The 26,541-nt window shown below is 38.6% G+C and overlaps 1 protein-coding gene across 5 annotated transcripts in view; it reads left to right on the plus strand.

Annotated features, from left to right (window-relative positions):
* CTNND2 (catenin delta 2) overlaps positions 1-26,541 on the plus strand; it is a 642,859-nt gene that overhangs the window by 320,772 nt on the left and 295,546 nt on the right. For all 5 annotated transcript variants that reach the window (XM_084509612.1, XM_084509610.1, XM_084509611.1 and 2 more), the window contains 2 exons: positions 17,262-17,296; positions 17,778-17,894. In XM_084509612.1, coding sequence (XP_084365738.1) covers positions 17,262-17,296; positions 17,778-17,894 — 152 coding nt within the window. The remainder of the gene's footprint in view (positions 1-17,261; positions 17,297-17,777; positions 17,895-26,541) is intronic.

A 26,541-nucleotide genomic window follows, 5' to 3' on the forward strand; every position in this document is an offset into this window, starting at 1 on the left:
TCTATTTGTAATAGTACATGATTCCAGACTTCATACTTAATGGATGATTAAAACCACTAAATAACTGTCTTCCTGGTGATGTGTTATTTTTGTCAAGAATGCTAATTTATTAGTTATTCACTTAAGTAGGCTATAGTTAAATGTTTCTATAGTTTGGTTCAAGCTACAAAGGTCTTGGCAATAATCGTACTGGCAGCTGTGGATCCGTTAATCCATTTGTATAAAAAAAAAAAAAAAGAATTACTCACAACCTTAAAGATATAAATTGATAAAATGGTAGAGTAGAATCTAGACCTGAAAGTCAGATGAATAGAAAAAAAAATTGTTTATGACAAGAATATTTAAAAGGTTAAATTAATTCTGAATATGATTCACTCTGTGAAGTCTGAAGTAATGGTAGCTTCATAAATAAATAAATAAATAATGATAATTTAAAACAAAACAAAACAAAAAAAAAAACACCACACCACCCTCTTGGCTAGTATTCTGATCTCATAGAATTACTGAAATGTTTTTCCTGCTGTAAATATGTGGAGGAGTCGCACATAGTTTTGATGAAGTCCTAGGGAAAATAGTTTTATTTTAGGTTTAGTAGCCCATGCCTTTTATTGCCAAAGTGTATGTCTGTCAGGTAGTCTGGCTGATGGTACATGTGGTGTGAATGGGATCAGCAAGGTATGCTGACTTATTTGCTCGGGAAGTAGAGAGGAGTTCCAGCTGCTAAGGCAGACAATATTATTCAACACCGTAATCAAGAGCATTTTACCCACATTCAGTTTGTCACTGAATGGGAAGGAGATGGAACTGGATTGAATTAGGTGCATTTCCAATAGTATCATGTCTTGCAGTTTCAATACAGATTATAAGGTACTCCTGAAGGCTAAAGTGGAAGTAATCCAACAGTGAAAAAGCCACTGTCAAAGAAGCCTGAGATGTCTTTCTTCTTTCTGGACACATGGTGTCCAATTACCCTGTTTCTGCATCTCAAGCACCGCCAGTCCTGTGTTGTAGGGGGCCTGTTTCACTTCCTCAATCCGGCCTTCTCTCCTGCATTGACCTATCTTTTAGATAGTTTCTAGGTCTTGTCCTGTGGGTGGAGTGTGGACAGTGCTGTCACCTCTCTCTGTCCCTGTCTCCTGCTGCTCCAGGTGGCTGTCAGGAGGGCCCCTGGAGCTGGCTGAGCTCCCTGCCTTGCCTGGGGCCTCTGGCGAAGCCCCTGAGCACCCTGCCCTGCTGCCACACAGCTCCGGGGCAGGCCAGTGCAGGCACGGCCTGTGCGGTGCTCACCCTTTGCTGAGGGAGCAGCCGGCTCTTGCAGCTCTGTCTCAGCTCTCTTCTGTGAGCTGTGACTGCATGCTGCCACAAGAAGCTATGACTCTTTCTGCTGGTGGGCACCAGGGACTTCTTCGTTTTGCTGATGGTGGCTTGTTAGAGCCTTGTGTTCCCCAGATGCACATCATTATCAGAGCATCAAAACAACTCTTGCGGTCTTGTCCTTTGATTCAAATTTACTTCTCGGTACAGTTGGCATATGTATAAACCCAAATTAGTCACATACTAATGTATATCTACAAAATGCTGTCAGCAAGGCCACCCAATAAAGCCATGTCATAATTAATTCCTTCTGATAAGTAGTGACTCTTTTCCCACATAAGACAAAGGTGGTTAGATGACAAGTAACAGTGTATGCTCAAAAAAAAAATATCTTTCTTTTGAAAGATGTTTGCATAATGTATGATTTTACTTTTGTTCTGATACAGTTACTTAAAGAAGTGAGAATTCAGGGCAGGTGCAATCTACATCATGGTAGGGCATGGCTTTCTACAGACTCATTTTCAAGTGGGTGATGCTTTCATAAAACATTGGGGCAGATGTTTTGAACTCATTTGTGTAAACAGATAAGCTTGAGCCTTGTGGAAAATAAGTGAAAACTACATAGTCAGCAGCCCCCATGAAGCTGAATTTGCCACACACAACAACTATGTCAAATGCCTTATAGCAACTGAATAGACTGAGAAGGAATGATTTGTATTTCCTTTTTATAACCAAAACATTAGGTTATTCTTTTCTCTAATATAAGCTTGGGGCTTGAAGAAAAAAGGGAAAGAAGTCCATCTGTTGTCAGACACTTCAGATAATGCCCTGTTTGTTCCTGGCAGGTTATTCTTCTGCAGCCGTGAGAAAGGTTGCCCTGTCTGTCACATGCATGCCTTGTGTCAGAGCTCTAACGAGTGAATTGCAGTGAAGGTAGCCTTGTTGTTGAGTTTCAGTTGCTTTTCAGAGGGTGCCACATATGTCTTTTTGCCCTCTGCTCAAGAGGAGATTGAAACAATCCTTTTGTTTGAAATACTTCACTGAAAATGCAGTTCAACGCTGAGAAGATGGTTTGGATTCTTCTTCTTCTGTTCCTGGGATTCCAGATTATATTTTCACAGTTTAGAAGTAAAAAAAATAAGGGTTACATTTCCCTTCTCTTTTTCCTAAGTGTGACCTTGAAGCTTCAGGCTGGACTATAAATGCAGCCAGGTATCTCACACATAATGTAGACACAGAAGTGTCCTGCTTAGCAGGACAGAATTGGTAATGCCAAGAACACTGTACAAGCCGGCCAAGACAGATGCTTTTTCCAGGTTGCACTGGGTCTTAGTCTACAGAAGTGAAATTTATGTGTTTAATGTAAGTATTGACATACTCAAAACATACCTGCTTCATATGTTTGGAACCAAGTCTCTTAAGAAATCATCAGTTTTAGCATCATAAGTGCCACCATACTTGCACAGTAATCTACCTTCACAGAGCCACAGAAAGGCTGAGGTTGGAAGGAGACTCTGAAGATTGTCTGGTCCAAACCCCCTGCCCAAGCAGGGTCACCCGGAGTCCTTTGACCAGGACCGTGTCCAGGCAGTTTTTGAAGATCTTCAAGGAGGGAGACTCCACAACCTCTCTGGGCAACCTGTGCCAGTGCTCTGTCACCCGCACAGCAAGAAAGTGCTTCCTGGTGTTCAGACAGAACTGCCTGTGTTTCAGTTTGCCTCTTGCCTTCTTCAGCTCCTACTGAGTTGGGTAAAATCTGAACTGCTTTGGAAGAAATTAAAAAACACATGAATAGTTGAATATAAATATGTTTATTCACGGGATAAATATTGTTTGTGATTCCAGGATGATTTTTTTTTTCAAGTTCCATTAATGCTTTTTCAAAAAATAAAAATAAAAAAAAACATAATGGGAAGAGGAGATAATTGTTCTAAAAAGCAAAGCAAAACAGATTGTTTTCTTAAAAGCCTTCATGCTAAAGGTTTCCAGGAAGATGCTGCTTCTAGTATACATGCAGTCACCAGCAAACTTGCAGTTCTATCAGAAGACTATTTTTTGGGTAGCAGAGGACAGGAACAAATAGGCAGTCAAGCCACCACCTTTACAAATGCCATCTGCTTTGGGAAAAATTTTCTCATGTAGATTTAGTGGGAAGATAAGAAGGGCAAGCTTAATCCTTCTCTCCCAATACTGACAGTGTGTTCGCCTGTGTGCTTGGGGGTTTCTGGATCCCCCAGTGCTGGGGTCAGCTCTCCCTGTTACAAGGCAGGTGATGGTGCTGGCAGTCACATGGAGGTCATTTCTTGTCACAGTGTACCCAACTCTGTGCCTTGCAGCTGCCTGGCACCTATCTGACACATAGCGTAGTCAGTCTGTGATGCAGCAGTACCTATGTTCCTGTGCAGGAGAATCATTTTTTAAATTATAAACTAATTCTTCAAAGTGCTTCTGCTATTGAAAAGCAGACTTCGTAGTGCACATGAGTTTAAGGAGACATTTTATTGTAATACAGAAACACGAAGGATGTTTGTGGCTCAGAGTGCTGCAGAAAAACAAGTTTTTGAATTTAAACTCTTAGTGAAACAATGACTTAAGGAAAAAAGAGGACTGAAAATGTTAATCATATATTAGTGTGCATCATCCGAACTTCACATGCCATTTGTCTACTAGCATTTGTTTTAGTACAAGTCTTTATAAAGAGCTGCAAGATATAAACATCGTGATAAATAGAAGATTAACTTTGGGAAATAAGTGTTAGGGAATCATTCAGATTCTTTTTAATGACTAAATTTTGTTTCAGACTTAAATATATGAAGTGGTAGATTTAATGTAAAGACAGACACAGATAAGATTCTATATGGGTCAATGCCACCTCTACGTATACATCTATGCATGTATACATATACATAGATATTCACATACACGTGTGTAAGTGAAGAGCTCTTCTTGATGATAGAGACTAGAGGCATTTCTTTTCCTTGAAGCCTGGAATGTGGAATTGAAACTAACTAGTATTTGTCATCTTGGAAGATGAAAATATGTTGTAATGTGCAGATGGAACACGTACATGTACTGTGGTGCTTATGGAAACAAATGTCTGTGTTTGAAACATAACTTTGTGGATATTCTTTCTTGGCTGTCCTGTGCTTTTCATCTTTTGAATTACAGGCAATGTTTCCATGCTGAATGAAAAATTAATGAGCATACTAGACAAAATAAAGTTTTGACTTATTGTTTTATGCATGTAGTAGTAATTACAGTAAACCTTTGTCTCCTCTTTGTCTTTCCATTTGTCTATCTGCATTATTGACGGTACATTTTGGAGTAGTTTACTAAAGACTTGTGAGTAATAGAAGTTGTATTGCTATGGTAAGTTTCATTTTGTAGATGACCATAAAGTATTTTCAGAATTCCTGTGATTTTTTCAACAACCTGTTTAAAATCCATTTCATCATGAAAAAAAAAAAAAAAAAAAAGAAAAAGAAAAAGAAAAAGTATTTGTCTAAGAAGAAGGAAGAAACTCATCTGAAATTAACCCAAGAAACAATAAGTCCAGTCTTATGTGCTATCAGAAGACTGGTTTAGTACAATTCAGGTACTGATCTTGCGTCATCTTCAAACTGGATGAGTTTGCCTTAAACACTCCTGGAGAAAAGTTCATTCCAAGATCAACCCCAAGACTGATATTTGAGTAATTCTGTGTCATTTCCCTGATGCTCGACTTCACCTTAACACTACTGGTTGTCTCATCTGTCCATTTTGATGCCTTCTGTTCAAATCTTGTAATGATTCCCACTTTATTTTTAAGCTATTAATTCAGCAATGTCATCAGATTCAGCAATGTCACCAGGGTTAAATGCCTGGTAGAATTCCAAATATATTAGACCTGTATTTCCTTTTTTTAATCTCATAAAATTTTACCACCTAATTTTACCATCTGCGTGAAGCCTTAGTATGCATGTATTTGTTTTCCTCATGGCCATTACAGTTCTAATTATTAGCAAATTATTAAACTTTAATAGTCAGACTAGACTTGGGTTGTGGTTGTTTTCTTTTCCCTTGTCTTAAACAGGCACAATGCTTTGTAATGTCTGTTTAGAACATGGAGGTTATGTAGTTCATCATGGAATGTAGAGTATACCGTGTTCTTTGAACTCCCTTTACCATGATGCTTCTGTAGAACACTGTTGAAGAGGCTAGACATAATTTTTGGCTCTATCTAATTGCCTTTTTTTCCAGTCCTATCTTAACTGACAAATTGCCCTGGTTGCAGTCATTTTGGGGTTGTACTGGATTTATTTTGTTGTATTTTTAATTTATTTAATTTGCTTAACCACTAGAAATTCTTAATGTTGTTTTTCATTGGTGGGTGTTTTATTTGTAAGTTTTATTTCTATTTATAAGGTGTTTTATTTATTTATTTATTTTCCATACACATTATAGGCTTTGAAATGCAAACACATTAGGATGTGGACACAATTTCTAGCAGTTGAAGAATGGCCATACCTCCAAATCAGTGCAAGTTAGCAGGACGTTGAATGAAATGATTGGGAGTAAAATTCTGTCTCAGCTTTCAACACTGACTGTCCTTATGCTAACTTTCAAAGACTGTCCTTCCTCAAAACGACTACAAAACGCATTGCTTTCTTAGTTGTTTTTGACTACTAGCTTTAGCACATACATACTGTGAGAAATTTTGTCAAGTCCAGAAGAGACTTTCTGTGTTTCTTATTCAGGGGAAAAAAATCTTTTTCCTTTTCCTTTTCTTTTTCTTTTTCTTTTCCTTTTCCTTTTCCTTTTCCTTTTCCTTTTCCTTTTCCTTTTCCTTTTCCTTTTCCTTTTCCTTTTCCTTTTCCTTTTCCTTTTCCTTTTCCTTTTCCTTTTCCTTTTCCTTTTCCTTTTCCTTTTCCTTTTCCTTTTCCTTTTCCTTTTCCTTTTCCTTTTCCTTTTTCTTTTTCCTTTTCCTTTTCCTTTTCCTTTTCCTTTTCCTTTTCCTTTTCCTTTTCCTTTTCCTTTTCCTTTTCCTTTTCTTTTTCTTTTTCTTTTTCTTTTTCTTTTTCTTTTTCTTTTTCTTTTTCTTTTTCTTTTTTCCTTTTCCTTTCTTTTCATATAAGCTCCGTTTTGCCTGTGGAAGCAGATTTTGCATTTGATTGGACTATTTCTGAGATGCACTGACTGAACAAGTAGAAAAATAAATACTTCTCAATTTTATGAGCAGCTTTTAAAGCTAGATTAAGATATTTAAAGGGAAAGGATTTGCATAGCTAAGATGATGGGATAGCACAGTAGCGAAACTCCAAAGATTCATTTTGGATAACTAGAAAAAAAGAAGGATAAATGCAAAGCTGGTTACTTCTATTTCATGTATGTATATTTTTGATGATAGAACATGTGGAGGGGCATAAGGATTGCTTAGCGGCATGAGCTGTATGAAACTTTGAAACTTGGACTCTGCCAGCCATGGGGAAGAAAGTGTTTTTTTAATGAATTGTTTTGAACAGGTATGTTAAGAAATCCGTAAGAGAGATTTGCCTACGTGGCCAAGAGTTTAATTTTACTGTTATCCAGGAATCACTTCACCAAAACAAAGGGCTTTTAAAAATTGAGTGTGATTCTCTATCTGCCAATGTAAAGCTCAGCTAGGTACTTGAGATCTGTGTTTCATTTCCCTTGTCTGCTTTTTCAGCAGAGTCAGCGGAGAAAATTAGTGCTTTTATTTAACCTACTAGAGTTAAACATTTTGCTGCATAATTATGCAGACTTTCCAGAAAGTACTAAGTGGCCCCTTGAGCAGAATGAAGATCAGTGCCCTGTCTTAACACTTCTAAGTGTTACCACATTTCTAATTTCAGATGCTTTCAGGATGCCGATAGGTAGAATTTGGTTTTATCAAACAAGCCATCTCAGCAGTTAAATTCTGCTATTGAGAACCTCTGAGATATGACCTCAGTTCTACTAGAGGTGATAGAATAACTGGTCTCTTAAATTTTTACAAGTGATAAAAGTGGCTTAGTGATAGCTAAGCCTCCTGGATTTTGGGGAGAACTCAACATGAGAACCTATAATATTCTTTATGCTACCTGTCTAGTAACCTAATGGTTACCAGACCTAATGTTATTAGGGCCAAATTTGCATTAGAAAAGTTTGTGGTAATTAGGTAACAAATAACTTTAGCCATTGGTCCCATTTACATAGGAAAAAATAATAAAAGATCAAAACCAAACTTACAGTGTAATATGAATTTCACAATTCCAGGTGTTTGTGGCAAGAAATATAGTCTTTTTGGCAGTTTAAAGGAACAATAATATGGAAATCCAGGGGTATGCTCTTGTTTTTCATGAATGAATGCCCAAAGCAGAAGGAAGAGAAACAAAGTTAGAAGTCTTAGGAAAACAAATTTGCCAGCTATTAAGCTGCTGCAAAATCAGCTGCATGGTTAGAGATGCAGACAAGTTTGGTACTTGTTTCACTATGAAGGCACTGAGCATTATAGGAAAGCCAGATGGAGGAAAGAAGTGATTAGCAGAACTTCAGGGATCAACTGAGCATTTGGCTTTTGATTTGATTGGATTTTGAATCTCATTGTTGTTACTAGTGCAGCCCTTCATCGTGTACCTGTCTGGCAGACCTTAAACTGCAAGTCAGTGAGCACAGTAGCAGAAAAGCACATCACTGAAGTTCTCTTGCTAAGTTTTAACTCAGTATTGAAATGTGTAGATTATGTACATACACCAGAATGAAAAGTTTCTATACTGAACCATACAATGAAACTTCATGTTCTGGGTCTAGAATATGTTTAAGTAGAAAGGTGGTTACATTCTTTTGTTAATGAAACAAAAAAATGGCAAAGAATTGCTCTTGTCAAATGGCAAGACAACATTACAACATTTTATGTTGTAATATTCTGCTAGGAATAAAGCCAATGCAAAATATTTTTGTTCTCAGTATTACTGGTGTGGTCTCTGGAAGATCATTTCTTCAAGCTGCTACAAGAACACCCTTTTACCCTTTAGGAATATTCTCTTTAATGCATACATAGTTAATAAAATAATATTATGTGTTTCTTACATCTGTCTTTACCAAATGTCTGCCTTATGAGTAGTATCACCTCTGTTTTATTTCTTTAGTCACTGGTAGGAAATTAATAACTGCATATTATTTTCGTAGGAAACATTCTTTTTCCCCCCTCTGAGCCTTAGGAGGGAAAAAAGCTCAGATAAAGAGACTGTATTTTTATCAGGCAAAACTACAGATCTGTCTGAAGGTTACATTTACTTTTTGTCAGCTTGCATTAATATAATTTTAGTCATTTTCAGTAATGAATGTGTGATTAAAGGTTATCCATATAGCTAAATAGCCATTATTACCATGTGCCATTTTGGATAATTTGTCGGCTTTGTATACCAGCAGACAGTTTACAAATAAGAATTTTCACTCCCATAGTTGAATTCATAAATCAATATCAATTGTTCACGGGTTGATTCAGCTGCTTAACATCCACCTAATAGTCTGAATTACCTTTACATCCATCCAACAGCTGAGGTTAGAAAGTAGTTTTCTGCTGCCTTTACATTCATCCCCTGAAATGTAAATTCAAGACCCATCATTCCTTGCGTATGTGGTTCTTGTACTGCCTGCTTCTCAAAAGGCTGTTTCTCCATTGCTCGGTGTTTCTGGTGATCTGAGGTATTAACTCGGGCAGTTGTGTGTGTACTAAGTCATGTAACAATCATCCAGCTGCCAGAATCACCATACAATCTGTTCAATCTCAAAATTCAGACCATATATTAAGAATATTTTTTTGTTAGTTACAAGGGACTTCCAGCCTGTATTTTGGCACAGGAGTTTGCTCCTGGCCCAAGGAGCTGATAACAGGCATAAGCTGTGGGAAAGGGAACAGCAAAATAACCAGCCAAGCAAAAAGAAACATCCTGCCTCTGTGTTTTCTTCTGTAGGAGGGGAGAAGGAATGGAAAGGAAAAGAGAGGGTTGTTTAACTGGGAAGAGGAGAAAGCAAAGGGGTAGGTTTCTTGGAAGCTAATATGAAGAGGCTGTAGGGAGAGGAACTGGGAAGGGCTGTGATGTGTGATTTCACAAAGTGACAGGCTATTTGTTTGTTGGGAGTGTTCTGCATGGAACGTGCTTTCTTCAAGGTAGAGGCTGTCTGGCTTCTGTCTGCAGCATTTCCCTGAGGAAGTGCTGAGCTCGAAATGAATCACCCCTCAAGAAACAGAGAAAACCACTTTCTTATTAGCTATCAAAGACAATACAAAACAAATAGTGTGGTTGAAATGGTCATAAAAAAAAAAAAAGAAAAAAAAAAGTGTAGTCATGCTTAAAATAATTTACTTAAAGCAATGGTCAGCATGAGGCTCTTGGCTCGATGTGCATGTTAAGGATTAAGCCTTGTGTAGAAGGGTATTTTTGTGCAGTTTGTCTGATAAGAAGAGGAACTTTGTGTTACTGTCTTGCACCCTTTTTCTGAAGACATTTTTCAAACATTGGTGCAAAGGAAGGGTAACTATGGTGACATCTTTTATAATGAGCTCCTTAAAAAAAATATTATTTTGCATATAGGATTGAGGTTTCATAGGAAAGATAGGGAATAGCTTCTCATGGTTGCACACAAATGAGGTATTGGCTTGAATTCTCACAGGTGAATAAAACCAAATCATATCTAGTTCTATCACATTGTACTTGAGTGCTCTGATACCTGAATGACTGGGTAAGAGGGAGGAGGGAAAGAAGGAACCAGACCTACTTTCTTCTTTCGGGTTGTTCACTTGCCTCAAGGTGAAGGTCATTCTACCTATCCACAATTGCATTTCTGTAATTTGCAGCTTCTGATTTATTTCTCAAACACTTTCTAATACTACTCCAGGAGGAACTGTTGACTCCCTCAGGGTGGAGAGACCTTGCAGAGAGATCTTGACAAATCAGAAGGCTGAGCAATCACCAGCAACTTGAAGTTTAAGAAGAGCAAGTGCTAGATTCTGCATCTGAGAAGGGACAACCCTGGCTATACATAAAACTGGGAACAAGAGGCTGAAGGATAGCCCCATAGAAAGGGACATGGGGGTTCTGGTTGACAGCAAGTTGAATATTAGTCAACAGTGTGCCCTGGCAGCCAGAATGGCCAACCGTATCCTCATTGCAGGGTGGGGAGGGTGCATCAGTTTGAAGGGGTGCTTCAGGCACAGCATGGCTGGCTGGTCAAGGGAAGGGATTGTCCCGCTCTGTTCTGCGCTGATGTGGCCTTACTTCAAGCACTGTGTACAGCTTGGGATGTAACAGTATAGGAAATACATAAAACTGTTAGAGAGTGTCCAAAGAAAGACTAAAAAGATGGTGAAGTGTTTAGAGGGTAAGACACAGGAGCAGCAGCTGAAGCCCCCTGGTTTGTTCAGCCCCGAGCAGAGCAGGCTGAGGGGAGGCCTCATGGCAGCCTGCAGCTCCCTCACGAGGGGAGCGGAGGGGCAGGCGCTGAGCTCTGCTCTCTGGGGACAGCGACAGGACCCGAGGGGATGGCATGGAGCTGGGACAGGGGAGGGTCAGGCTGGGGGTTAGGGAAAGGTTCTGCACCCAGAGGTGGTCGGGCACTGGGACAGGCTCCCCAGGGCAGTGGGCACAGCACTGAGCCTGATGGAGTTCAAGAAACATTTGGACAGTGCTCTCAGACATATGGTTTGATTTTTGGGTGGTGCTGTGTGGAGCCAGGAGTTGGATTCGATGATCCCCGTGGGTCCCTTCCAACTCCAGCTATTCTGTGATTCTGTGGTTTAGATGCTTGTTTGGATCAGATCCAAATACCTTCACTAGGGCTGAACAAATACAATAGTGTACCACTGTCTAAACTGATATCGTGTAGAGGCACGATAAATTTTTAATGTTCTCCTGTTCAGGTAGTGCAGTTTTGAAAGTGAGCTCCTTTCTTAAATAAAGATAGCCATTGAAGTAAACAGGAAGAACTAATACTATTATCTTAGCAGAAATACAGCCTTAAGCCAATTCCTACTACTTGTGTACCATCATCCTTTTTCATAATTAATTAATAAAGGGAAATTACACAAGTAATTTGATTTGATTTTAGTTTCTCTAAATAAGAACATGAGAATGGTTTTATTGATTCAGAATTAGGGTCCACCTAGCCTAGTACGTTATATCCCATACAGGCCATAAACAGACATGTAGGGAAGAATAGGGAATCATATAATACTTGTTTCCCTAATGCTGTCATTGCTTCCAAGTTTAAAATTAAGTAAAATATAACAAGTATTCACATGTATTGTCCTCTGAATTCTTCCCCTTTGAATAGCAGAGCTTCACAGGCTTCTTCTGTGAAAAAAAAATCTGTCTTCACTGTCACGCAAGTAACAAACTGCAAAACTGAAACAAAAGAAAGCTAAATGGCTTGGCAAGCTAAGTAGCATTTTGTTTCTAGGTGGCCACGTTCAATCAAAACTGCAGTAAATGTTTTTGAGGTGTGTTTTGGTATATGAGAAACGATTCCTGCAACTTAGAGGTCCAAAAATATATTGTAATTGATACTCTTATTGACCATTTCAGGAGTGAGGGTAAAAACTCCAGGGAAATGGTCTATATTACGCTCTCTCCATTCAATAGCAGCCTTGCTGCCTGCTTTGCAAATCCGTCAGCAGCACCCTGGGAAGAAAGCAAAAGTGCTTCTCCTGGCTTTCAGTGCATGCTCTGTAGTTAAATAGTGCTCTTCGAAATGCAGCACATTGAATGTTAAATCCCACTTAAGTAAGAAGAAATAGCACGTTATTTTTAAGCATAATCAGTATAGGAAAAGTGGGTATAAACAGGACTGGAGCAGTTAAAAAAAAAAAAAAGCTCTTAAAGGAAAGCATATCTGCACACTTCTGCAAGTGTTAAATGTAGAAGAACACATCAATCTTGGGACCTTACTGGAAATTTGTCTTTGAGTCTACTGGAAATTGGCTGTGAATATTTCACTTCATCATTGAAGCGAAGTACAAAACACTCATAGCAGAGCCACAAAGTTCTGCTATTGATTCTGTAAAACCTAGGGAATAACAAAAAGTTGTCTGAAAAAGAAAATGGACAATCCCCTCTCCCTGTAGGAATTTGTAGCAGTGTCTTTCGAATACAGATGCGGAAATAACCACCAGAACTGTTTTCTGGCATCTTAAGCTATACTTAAACTCCATAACAGTTTTAAAAGTCACTTTGAAATTCAGAGGGTAGAAAAGGGCAGTGATCATTAAAGTACTGGTACATTCAAGAGGTGGGGTTATTTGTTTATTTATTTATTTATTTATTTCCAGTTTCCATGGTCACTGTAGACAATTGGATTAGGTTTGTTGGACCATCAAAAGGACTTGTTGATCTGATAGCAAAGTTGATGCCGTATCTGGCTATGGATAGAGTGTGATTTAAAAGAGGTTACTGTGTCACATCTATAGAGGTGACTATTGCAGTTAGAAATTTTGACGTAATTTTATGCTGGGCAACCAAAAAAATAGCATACAGGGGTGACCTTTTCTATTGTAATTAGGGGGTTGGTACCTTTCCAGGGGATTATTTCATGTAAAACATTAAAATTTGCTCTTGTCTCTTTTCTTTTCCAGACAGTTGATGGTAAAGACTAAGTTATCTGCAAAATATTTAATAAAATGTACTGCTGATTTAAGAGCTGCTTTGCCTTTGCTTGAGATGGAGTATTAATGTTTTTCAACCTCTTTTCCTCTTGTGAAATACCTCTGAATATTTTTTTCTACCACCTTCCACAAATGAGAACATCCAGAATAGCAATTTAAAAATCAGTGAGACAGTATCTGCCTGTAAATTCTATACAGATATGTTTTGTGGCTCCATTGCTGAAATAATTGAAAAGATCATATGCTGATACAGCTCCTTGTAAAAATCCTTTCATAGCTGTTGTATAGTAGGGTTAGATATAATTTCATGAATTGTTTTAGGAAACAATAAAAAGAAATATTTTGCATAGCAGATAAACTGTAGCACTTTCTCAAAAACTGAATGACAACTGTAAACTGAATGACTTCACCACATAAAGAAGCACACAAACATTTCTTGGATAGTCAAAGGAATATAGCAGTGGGTGTTTGCCCTCCATGCATGTATGGGAGCTCCTTGATAAATCAAGAGATGTGCCAGAAAGAATGACTTCAGAGAAGACCTGCATCCCTTCCTACCAAGATTTAAATGTCCTTGCTACTGTGTGCTTTCGTGTGACTTGAACTGAAATCACATGTCCTGACTGAATCACATGCCCTAATGTGCATGTGACTGAGGAATTTTAGTGGGATAATGAAAGTGCATTTCCACAGCCTGCATTGTAAGTGCCATGTTAACAGTTGTGTGTGTAACCAGGGCTGCCTCTGGTCGCCGACTCAGGACCTGAACCTGACATGGATTAACTGGCTCAAGGTACTACCCCATCTCCTGGAGGTCACTGCCTTGCCATCACCTCCCAGCTCCTAGTCCTCATGAAATAGCTTGCCCTTGCTGTTCCCTGGCACCTGCATTGAAAGCAAATCCTTGGGTGTTTGCCCAGGCCTCATGGCAAAGCTGTCTGAGAATGTCTTTGGCAGTTTTTCTTCTGCCAAAGTGATCAACAGTATTCCTTACCCCTGGTTTGCCTCCCATGAGGGTTACTTTTACAAAAATATGTGAGCATGGTCCAGGAAAGTAATATTTTAGTGTCACTTCACATTCTCTTGCAAGCCACCAGAATGGCTTTTGACTCCTGTAAATTGTGGGGTAAGATGTTTGATGGTCACACATGGCTCACCTTGTTCTGAACTTTCTGTTGTTCAGAAAGTTCTGTTGGCAGTTCTGGGACAGGTCAGAGAGGTAATAATTATACTTCCTTGAATTCTCAGCTCATTAGTGTTTTATGCTATTGTTATCATAAACCATGTGAACGTACTACTAGTTAAAAACTCCCTCCTCCCTCCTCAAACTCAAAAAAAAAGTTTGGTTCACAACTTTGCAATAAAGTGCTTTGTTTTTCGCCTTCCTTGGTCCAAGCTGGTAGTTTACAAACTTACATAACGAGGGACAGGAATGTGCAGAAAAGTGGTTAATAGTGAACTTACGACCTTTCCTCTAGGAAAACTATAAAGCAGAAAGCTTTATTTTGCTGAATGTGCTGAAAAAAAAATAATTAAGGAGGGAATACTTCTGTTATTTTCGTTCTGTTTTGTTTCCTTGTATTTGATGTCAGTATGCAGTCAGTGGCACTGATCTCTTGTACAGCAGAAAAACACCTAAAAGAAAAGCACAGAAAAGGGATTTTACTCACTGGAGCTGATTTGGCATACCCATGCGACAGTCTAAAGATTCCCTGCAAGCCGTGCTTGGTTGCTTCAGGCAGGAATTCTTTTCAAGCCAAAAGCAGGAAACAGATTTAAAAAAAAAAAAAAAAAAAAAAAGTTAGGCTCAAAACCAAACCAAAAGCAAAGAAATACCAGGGTACCTAAATTTAAACTACATAAAATGCTAATAGGATTTTTTGAGGTAAACCTTCCATGTGTTTGTCTGCAGGACTTAGGCATTGGTTTGTAACCAGGAAGAGGTCCCATAATATGTAACTATAGGGGACTGTTTAAAAGCTCAAGAGCACAAATTTAACTAGAGTAAGCAGCACTCTTTTCATAACCTTATGTTGATATCCTTGTGGGAGCAGATAAATTTTTAATATGTTGAATCCAAAGTTAACATCAGGATGAAAAGTTTGTTGATCAATGTGTTACCTTCACTCTGTATGTTAGAGTATTTATTAAAAGACCATTGCAGTATCTGTGAGTAGGAACCCGACTAAAACTGGAAGAGCCAAAATATGGTTAAAATTAGTTGTAGTCCTTTTTTAGACCTTCTCATTTAGGTTTTCCTAAGATGAATACATTAAAAAGTTTCTGTGAAAATCAGACTGGTGACATTAACAATCACTACTGATCAGACACTAGTGATTCATTTAATGCTATCTGTACTGTGACGATAACAAACTTCCACATTTTATATGAATTTACTGCTTAAAAAGGGAATTGCTGAAAATGATAGCTCATTCTTCATGCACAGACTTCATTTGCTTTTCTCACTGACTTGGATGAGATGACGCAGTCTTCTACATCCCTGTGCTGTTGCCAGCAAGATTGAGTAGTTTGTTTTGCCAGCAAGAATGCCATCTAAGGTACTGAATTTTGTGGTGTCGTTTGGGGTGGTACCCATCACCACCTGGAATAGGGATTTTCTAGTGGGAAATAGCATATTGCTCGTTACGGATGGCCCTAATTCCAGAAAGGAAAAATGCTTTCAAGTCCCAGTGTGTCAGCTGAAGCTGTAGTTGTTCAATGATTTTGAAAACCAGGCAAAAGGAATTTCAAATTGGAAAAATTAATATTTCAAAAAGAGCCACTGTCCCTAGTCACCACGAAATGTAGTCAAGGCTACATTTGAAAAGGTAATTTAAATTAAAGTAATTTCTTCCAGTTCAGTGCCTTGCCATTATTATTTGCCTGAAGACTCTGGCTGTGTTTATCTTCAATATTATTAACTTCAATAGACTTGAATGCAAGCATTTTAGCTGAGTGTCTCATCGAAAGGATAGCTTCTTAATCTATGAATTCCCTCTCAAGTTCATCAAAATAAGCCACAGATGGTAGATATTTGGAAATTAATGATGATCTATAGATTTGAATTTGTCAGATTAACACTTCTGATGCCAGCTGGAAATTAAAATGTGCTTTTAGTACTATTTATATGTAAAGTAGGCAATTATCCTTTTTTTTTTTTTTTTTTGTAACTATCAAATTTGATTAATAATTAACCTAGGTTATTTTCCTGTAAAAAAAGGGCTCCAAAACCAAACATTTTATTTCATTTGCATTATTCTTTTTCATGGAAAATACTATGAGCTGTACTCACATATTCATAAGAGATCCAGCATCCGCTGGAAAAAGAGAAAACAATTTGAGATTTAAAATTCATTTGCTTATTAAAAAGAGCATTTATTCTCTACATCATAAATATTTTTTTAGTTTGAACAGTTAAAAATATTTTGTCGTGTTTTTGTTTTGTTTTTCTCTATTTTTTTAACCAATAGATGCAACAGGTGACTTTGTTCTCCTCTGTCAATATCTTGTAAAAATCTACAGAATAAATTTTAATCATAATTACAAAAGTCAGTTCACTGTTACTAAAAGAATGATTTTGGCTGAGTAACTTGAGACTTTTTTGTATATTTGGCACGTGAGAAAGATCTGTAGTGAAGGATAAGCAGATCATGCGTATGAGGAAAGTGTTCTCATTGCCTAATTGAATATATCCTTCATTTTATCTGCTATAGAAAAAAAATTACCTAACCTATCCTCTTGTATGCATCCTCATTGTTTTAAAATTAAGACCTTCCATAGCTTAAGTGCTTGTACGTGGAAGCACAAACGTATCTAAATTTACTCTCTTGTGTAGGCCAATTGAATTAACTTAGCTGCACATTTGAATAATAAAAATGCACATAATGATCAGTAGAACCAGGAATCATGCACATAAATTCATTTAGAAATCACATGTAACTGTTCACTTGAGAAAACAATTTGTAGCGTTCTCAAAAAAAAAGAAAAATCAGACAAATAGGATTCAAAAAAGTGCAAAATGTTAACATTTTTACTTTGAAATAGTGTAATTTGTATATTAAGACCAAGAGTGTGATTTCTACATGCATGTTTTAAATTATTTAGTTAAGAAGTGAAGACATTTCTGCCCTGCTGAATGAATGCTGTGCAAGTCATTCCAGAAAAAAAAGGAAAAAGTAAAATAGTACTGGATAAAATCCATTATTTATTCTTAAGTCAGTTTCTTGAGAACAGATTTAGAGCTGAATATCGGTGGCATACTACTGAATCATTTCATAAAAAAATAACACTTTTTCTTTCTTTACAGTTCAACAGAAGAGCAGTTTCACTGGCAAACACAAGGTAATGTACTTATCATTAGAGCACTACATGTATTTCCTACCAGAATGGTCATACTTCCCAAAGAAGGTAGAGAGGAAATCAGTGTGCATTTATGCAGGGGTGGTTTTTTTGTTTGTTTATTTTGTTTTTATTGCTAGCATGTGAAAAATACAGAAAAAAAAAAAAGGCAGAACTTGGCAAAAGCTGTTAGGGTTAGCAAAAAGGACACCCAAAATAGTGCAATCTTTCAAGAGGGGGCATTGCTAAACACCTTTAGCTTTTTCTTAAGACGAGACCTGAGCTTTCTCAATTAGCTTTTATTAATCCAAGGCCACACTTTCAAAAGATGGCATAATTTTCCTGGACAGATTCGACCAGCCTCCTCTGAACATGTAATCTTGGTGTGTTCTCCATTCCTTCATCAGCTGTAACTGTACATGATGGCATGTAACTGGTTTTACCTTTTCCTTTCTTTCACTTTCTTGTGTTGATGTTATTACAGATGGTCAGAAGGATATAGAAGATGAGCTCACTACTGGTCTGGAGCTGGTGGACTCCTGTATTAGATCACTGCAGGAATCAGGGATACTTGATCCACAGGACTATTCAGCCAGTGAAAGTAAGTTGCTAAAAATGTGCTGTTCAGAACCCAGAAGTATTTGGAGCATTTTATTCTTTAAAACTAAAAATTGGTACATTTTCTTATAATGTTTTTCTTGATTATTTTCCGATGCTGGCAAAAGACAATGTAGTTGTGAGCAGGAAAATTGCCTCCCAGAATTTGCAATTTAATTTTTGATTTTGTTTGTAATGGAGAGAATTTTATTGGAAGTTTGTGGGCAAAACCCCTGTGGCGTATATTTTAAGGAATATATTTTGTAGTTGCAGTATGGCTGTACTATACTATGAGGTCATGACACAAGACTTCAGTATCACCACTGCAAAAGTAACTTTCAAACAGCATAGTTTCAGTATGCAAAAATAATGTAATGGATTGTAGTGTGGCGTGTGAGTTTTTCTGATGTCACTTTTTAAACACAGCCATCAGGTAGCTGGTACACCTTAACGCTGTAATTTTCAAACTGGTAAACAGACAAAACTAGTTAGGTGAACTTCTTAAGGATGATGCAGAGAATGTCAGCCGTAGCAAGAAACCTGGAGCCTTTTCTCAAAGGTTGGTGTATTGGTCATGTCGCAGCTCTTCTGTTTGCAGAAGCGTGCAGTGAGTGGATAGATCTTTTGCTGGGATCAGCAATTTCAGGCTAACCAGTAGCAAAAGGGAGTGAGGGACGTGCCACTCAATGTATTAGCAGAGCAGACATTTACAAATGTTTGTGCTCATAAGTTGCATACACTGAGACAGTTTCCCAACAGGCTAACACCTCTGTTAGAAGATGTAACCCTAGACATTGAATAAGCAGATTAATTCCCTATTTTCCGTTACTTTTTTCAGTCTCCTATCTGATACATCGTTCCATTCTGCCACAAAGCATGTGCCCTTTCCATCACTCCTACTGATGCTCCAGGCATTACCTTGACCTTTCAATTTTCTCTAGTATTCCTCTATGTCCTTCTCTCTGCTCCCTTGAGCCTTTTTTTTTTTGTTTTGTTTTTTGTTTTGTTTTGTTTTTTTTTTCAGTCCCCTGCTGCCCAGTACTCTGTGACTGAGTCACATCTTTCAAGGTAGTTGCCCAAATTCAGCTTCCTCAAAATCAAAGGGGAAGATTTCTTCTTCCTTGGAAGGGCTAATGTGACAACCGCCTTCTGCACAGCCCCTCTAGCAATGGTGAATCGTCACCTGAAATGTCATCATCATTCCAAGTGAAAGCAAGGCATTGATTGCAAGGCAGAATTTTAACAAGTCAGAATATTTTTCAAAATTATTTTAAAAGAAGATTTGCAGTAAAATTCACAGCTGACAGTCCTGGGACGGTAGACAATTTTTCACTTTTGACATACACAAGATTTCTGGGTCAACAATGTCACCCACAGTTTCGGTAAGATGTTGTTTTATCTGAGCAAAATCTTCTGCTGAGAAATCATGATGTAACAATGTATGCCCTTATAATTTGCTCTGTTGTTTGTTTTATCCCCCTTTTTTTTATTCATTTGGGGGTGAGGAGAAACAGATTGAACGACTGACGTGATTAGGATTGTCTTCATACTGTGATTCTGTAGAAAAGTAAATCTGGGTGGATGGCAGGGAGGAGCTAGCATGGATGGGCATTTGGCAGAAACTGGATGAAGAGGTGAAAATTTAAGAAAAATGTTAGATTAGGATGAGGGCAGTAAATGGAAATAAATATGGGTAAGTGAAGAAAACTAGTACAAAAATTTCTGAGGAGTATCACCAAAAGATAAGACTCAAATAGGAATGTAGATAGGAAGGAGAATAAGGAATGTGGGCAAATGGAAAACACTGATGGAGAAGAGGAGCAATGGAGATGGACTGTGTGGGGAATGAGCAGGATAAGAACTGAGATTTGTTAAACCAGGAGGCCAGAGAGTTGGAAGCTGAATTTGGTTGGATGGTTTGTTCATGGGATCAGGAGATAGGTGCAAAGAGAGTGAACAACAGGGTGATGAGAATGACATTCAAGAAATGAAATGCTGATAGAGTTATGGACAGGACAGCAGCTGTCCCTAAGAAATACAGAGTTGGAGAGTACAGGCAGATGCATGTGCTCACAGGGGAGCAGGCTTCCCCACAGAGCTGCAAGCTTGATGATTTTCATTGTTAGGAAATATCTGTGAAGCTTTTGTCAGTGTCCAATATTCCTCTGTTCAGGCCTCCCTCATAATGAAACTACATCGCTATTTGCCATTTATGGTTGTAATTAAGAATCAGATATATATGCCAAAGCCAACAGTTGCAGCTCTGCTAATCACTCATAAATGCAATTAGGATGTCATATGCTGGAGTTCCTTTTTGGTTGGGTGGTCTTTACTCAATTTAGAATAAAACATCATGGACACATCAGACAGTTAAAATGTTACTGTGTTTGCAAAGTTAAAAGTAACAAAGTCAAGGATGTCTGTACAACATAATTTGTCTTTCTTGTGACTGCATTATACAACAGTTACTATCACGTCCTGTTTTGAACATTATCCGTCCATGCCTCATTTACCCCAAAGATAAGGTTCAGACTGCACAGCATACTGAAGGGGGATTTCATCTTGAACACTTCTAACTTTTCTAAGCAATGAGTAGAATGTATTTGCTATAAACGAAAACAAAAATCTCATATTTGGCAGTTCAACATCTTACTTAAAATTGACCTTTATCTCTTTTGCATCCCAAAGTTCTGATGTCATAGCTGTGAAATCATTCACATTATCTTTTCCTGATACCTACTTTTTTTCATTAGTGGATTGTTCACAGGTGTGTTGAGAACAAACATAACTAACTAACCTATGGAAGCAGTGTCTCAAACATATGAATATATGTTTGATAATATATATATATGAATATATATATATATAATATAATATAATATAATATAATATAATATAATATAAAGGGAAATTTAAAACTTACTCTGAGATATCTCATGATATTTGTATTTCATAGGCACTTTTTGTCTTAATTCCTTCCGTCTCCAAAGAGGAAGTGAGAAAAATGTCTCAGTTTACAAGTAGAAAACACATTGTTTGTGGTGCATTTGAACTAAATGTTGAATGTCACAGAGTAATCCACCAGGGCTCCATTTTTTTTCTCTGTGTTGGACAATATGCAAGGAAGGCCTGAGGTCATGCTGTGGAGAATGAGGCAACTGCACAACAAACACTGAATAGGTTTGCACTGTGTGCAAACACTGTGTACAAGGAGGGAGAGGAAGAACGATGGTTCATAAAAGGCATCTCAGTCATCTTCTAAATTTAGAGGCCTTGAACTTGCAATATTACTTTATTTTACTTCTGCATTTTGAATGCAAAGCTGTATTTTACATCACTAGGCTGACTCTGACGAAGCATTTCTAGCCAGCCACGGCAGTTCTAGACTAGTTGAGACAGATTTTTAAAATATTCATAAGAAAGCCTGCCCAGAGATGTGACCACAGCTTCTTTTTCTGAACTGTGTGCATCCAGTGTAACAAGTCAATCTATGAGTAGCTCTATCTTTGTAGGGGATTAGTGTGTCTGTAGCCAGAATCTTTATGATTCAGTTTTACGCACTCTGACTTTCTCAGAATTATTTATAAAAAGTGGTCACATAGCAGGCACAGGCAGTTGTTATAATTCTCTAAATCCCAAATATCACATCTGCTATTCCTTTACTAGCAAATAAAAGCTGTGGACATAGGCTAACAAGACACATCACATGAAAGTGGCTTACACAGGAGGTCTGTATATAGCTAGCGGTGCTTGCTAATTATCTTTGCTGAGTGTGAATCAGCAAATAGACAAATGTACAGGTACATACGCTACATAAAACTTTTATTAATATGGGCCAAAACAAGCAGAGTGATTAATGATTAATTTTTTGAAGTAATTATTGTCAGACAAAGACATGCGGATTTATGCCTGCTATATTCTCTCAAGTTTTCTGTGGTTGTCTGTGCCTGACACAAGGCTGTATGCATCTGAGGAGTGCTCCTGCACTGTTGCCTTTCTCTTTCTTCTGTCTCTACTCAGTATAAACTGGCTTCCCAGAAACACGTGTTTCTACTTACAAATAAATAGACAAAAAGTAAGGAAACTTCCAGAACTGCGAAGAAGGCTGCAGCTGAGTTAAGTCCTAAACCTGCCTATCCTTGTCCAGCTTCCTGTACTGCACCAAATCCTCTTTGTCTTTGCGTAGCTATAGATCAGTCATCGCTGTATCACTCCTGTTTACATCAAACAGGAGCTGACATGGTGTCTGACGGGAGTTCAGATCATCTTGAGTGCTTCTGGGGATGCCACCAGCAGAAGGCCAGCAGTCTACACATACCCTCCGTCCCTGAGGGTGGCAGGTATGGGCTGCTGCTAATGGCAGTAGCCATCAGCTACTGAATGTCCCAGGGACCAGCCAGGTCCCTTGGTGTGCTGTTGTGACACTGAATCCTTCCTCCTGGTTCTTAAGTAGCTGTAACACCCCGTGTGGCAGCCCCGGGCAGACAACAGAGCTGTCTGTTCCTCTCTGAAACTATTCCTCAATCCACCGTTGTCTCCCTCTGATGGGGCCCCAAAGTACTTCTTTTGCATGGATGAAGATAAATACCAGTCACTCTGAATAGGATTGGGGGAAAGACCAGAGATGTGGAAGCCAAGTTTGGTTATACAGAAGACTCTGGGAATGGGTCACAGGGAGGGACAGCAATCCATGGTAAGTGTAGGGACTGGAATCACTGGAGACAGAAACATGCAGGGGAGCAAGAGTTGGGCTGGGGAACAACATTCAGGAAAGAGCTAACACTAGGGATGTTTCAGTCAGACAGAAGGCACAGAAGCATTGAGTGGTGACTGTAGGTCACATTTTGTGACCTACATTTTGTGAGAACTGAGTATGCATTGTGGAGAGCATTCATTAATATTTTAGATTAGAAAGCTTGGAAAAATGGAAGGTGAGGGAAAAAAAAGGCACTTTAAACTCCCCATCACTGCCCCACTCAAATCAAGTAACTACTACAGGTCCGTTCCTTTTGCTACCTGTTCATTATGCCTCCATTTTTTTCCCTACTGTTACGTGTAAGAAGAATTGAAAAGCTGGAAAGGTTCATGGAAAGAAGGCGAGTAAACACAGATATACAACTGTGGGTGAAGAAGGCTGTTTGCTGGAGAACATTTTTCATTACTGCCTGATAAGGTCACAGTCTGGCCTGCAGATAGGTGGGAAAGGTCCTGATGAACTGTCTGAGGCACTGAAATGTCCATCCTCTGTGACACAGAGGACCTGGAGGCCTCTGAGCGATCATTACGGACCAAATTGCCTTTTCCTGCCCATGTTTGAAAGTTTGCATTTTAAAGATGGGTAGTGTGAGTAAGAGTGAGATCAATGTGGAATGAGAGGAAAATTTTGGTCTTGTATTTTATACTCTTCCTTCCCAGTAGCTGCCCTCTGCCCCTGCCTCTACGGTTTGTTAGCATGCCCCATCACGGACTGCCTGATACTGGCCTAAAAATTGGTTCTGAAATAATTAGCTGAGGCAGATGGAGTCCTTACAGACCTGTACAGGTTGCAGCAGTGAGGAGAGGCAATGGTTACTTGATCTGTCATGGCATTAGCAAAATGAGGGCTAGGCAGACTACTGAGATTATTGAGCAAATCCATTGGCACTTTCTTCCTAACTTAAACCACAAGCTCAAATGTCTCCTAATCCAAAAGTCTCTAATTTTAATTTAAGGTATCTATACTTTTATCTTTCATGCTATTTCCTTTGCTTCAGTCTCCACAAAATGAACCTTAGACAGGTCTTAAAAGGATTATGGAGTAAATTTATGGAGCTTTTGGTGTTTAAGTTTCTAACTGAAATGGAATCGTCTCACCAGTTATTTTTCACTTGCTTAATCACTTTATGTGGAAACCCTTCTTCTTTGCTCTCTAAATAGTTCCCGCAGACTGCAGCTACAGAGTATTTGTTGACATGAATCATAAAAATTCTTGGATCGGCTGCAATTGTCTGATATTTTTGAAATGCTACATTCTGAACTTCAGTTTATAAGTATTTGGTGTTAGAATTGCAGTTTTCCCCATCTGACACTGCCAGTACTCCAGACTTTTTTTTTTTCACAGTTTCTGAATATATTTTTGTTTACATCTGTGACCCTATTGCCCTATGCTCAAGATTAATTGCAGACTGATAAGGGAATAAATACAGTGTAGATTAAATAACACTCTCTTCTTGGCTATCACCGTTTTCAGAGTGCACTTGTTACATGTTAATAAAAATGCAGGCAGTTAGGGACATCTCAGCCCTTCTGGGAAAGAAAAACCATGGCTCACCATAGAGGACTTGGCCTCATGATATATGAACTCTTTTAGTCCCTTAAAACTATTTGCCCAAAATGCAGCCTGGATGAATAGTAGTACCATTTAGATGTCGCTTTTTTTTTCCCTCTGAAGAATAAAAGATGTTACATGAACAGATATTTTTTATCCCATGAAATTATGTATAACTGTTGTATTAAACAGATGTGGTTTTCACTTAACTAAGCTGCCTAATTCTGAGGCTAAAAAGATGAGCTAAGCTCTTATTTTATTGTCTTAATTCAGTTTTGTTTCAGCAATTTTTTACAATAACAGAGATCCTCCTTACTCAGTGTGAAAGCAGATGTCCCAGTTTGAAAGAGCACTCCTTGTTCAACCTTTATGATTTTCATCTTTTATCAGCTGCTTTATTCATAGATATTGAAAATGGATTGAAACAAAAAGGCTCTATTTACACAATGAATGTGTAAAAAGATGTGTGTTTATGTGTTTTCAATCCCATAGCTCTTGCTTTGTGAAATTGCCACCTGTCAGATGGCTGACATGCTGAATGAGATGAAATTTGGCATCAGTGGACCTCACAATTTGTTGATAGATGAAGTTATTTCCATTTCATTATCTACTCTGAGTGCCTGGGTGATCCAGCTGAGTCATTCTTTGTGCACACAAAGGAGGTGTTCTCATGGGATCTCCTGATAAACATACACACTAATAAAATCATGTGCTCTTTGAGTATGCTTCAGAAAAGAAAATCACCTTGGCAGTGTGCGTGCCCCTCTTTAATTTTTGGAATTGGATTTTTGGAGTAGCAGTGGCGTAAGTGTGCAACAAGGGTCACCTCACCTTTCCTCCTACTTCTCTTTCCTGTTGCATTAATGGAAACTGGGCAGTCGTCTGACTCAACAGTTCTTAGCTGCAGATAAATCAGGCCAAGTATGAGGCTTGAGGGAGTTCTGATTTATTGATAAAACATCTGACAGTATTTTAATACATTCAGAGTAAATACTTGCGGATGGACATTTTGGACGCCTCTCCTTATTCCATCCATCTCTTCTAATACAAGCCTTTTCAATATATTGGCTTCAAAACTGTGGGGTTCCCAAGTCATCTTTGCCCAATTTGTAATGAGGTATATCCTCTGAAAGGTGGACAAACACGAAAGTCTTTTGTTAAAGGGTGGTCTCACAGTTATTTGTGGCATGTTCTCACAGAAAAAGTTGCGCACAAATTGTCTGAACTGTGAATAAACTTATGTTTTTTGGAGCAGTTCTTAAATAATTAGATTTTTGAGTAACAGGGATAAGATGTTGCTTCCTTGATCCTTATCTGCCTTCCCTTTCTGGCCCTAGTCACCCTAAATAGGTGCATAAAATAATCATCCTGTCATTTAACATAGTAATAGCCACTGGCCAGCAGTGAAACCAGTGCCTACAACACTGAGACCTGGTCCCTGTGGCAGTCCTCAGAGGAAGCTTAACGTCATTACAGAAGAGCTGACCACATAAAGTTGCTGTGCATTCATTGCTAAACCCTGTTAAGACGTGAGGATCTGATATTATGGAGCAAGCCCTAGACTGACCCAAGAGCCAGCTTTTACATCTCAGAATCAATGTTTACAGACAGTGCTCCTCTGGAAATGCTCCATCAGCGACGAACATCCTTAGCTTGGACTTCATTTTTTTATCCTCTGTCAGAGGCTGAGTTCAAAGGTGTTGAGAGTAGCTCCAGATGAAAAGATGCAGTTCAAACACCATCATTACGTACTCTATATCTTCCTTTGGTCACCTTTGCTCCTTATCACTGGTATCAGCATGGTAAGATTTGGGTAAAACAAGCATGTCTTTGCTGCTAGCATACTGCATCCAATTAAATTCATATCGGTCTTCTCATTTCAAGAGTGCAAATGACTTTTTTTTTTTCCCTTTTCCTTAGTGATCACTTCCCTTATGCAGGCAGGAGAAGGCCACTGCAAAGAGTCAGACTTAGGAGCAGAGCCACATCAGGGGCTCTCACCACCAGCAATCCTGACAGCCTTTGGCATCTGTTTCATTGTCTGTGGTCTGCCATGACTTTCAGGTAGTGGGGTGTTATAGATTGTAACTCGGGTCCAGCTGATCTCACTCTGCCAAGACGCTCTGCCTGTCTTCAAGCTCACGTGTGACTGTTTCCCAGCAGGAGGCCTGGGGAAGCCTGAAGGAGCCAGCAGCATTCAGGGAAGCTGCTTCTGCTTTTGCTTGTTCCTCAGGGCTGGCACAGGGGTTGCTGTGGGCACCCTCCTGTGCATGACACCAGCTGCCTAAATTTTTCTGCAGACATTTTATAGACCAGTAGGGTATCCGGGTGGATTTGCAGGCTT

The sequence above is a fragment of the Aythya ferina genome (assembly GCF_964211825.1).
Source record: "Aythya ferina genome assembly, chromosome: 2".
In the NCBI taxonomy this organism is placed as follows: domain Eukaryota; kingdom Metazoa; phylum Chordata; class Aves; order Anseriformes; family Anatidae; genus Aythya; species Aythya ferina.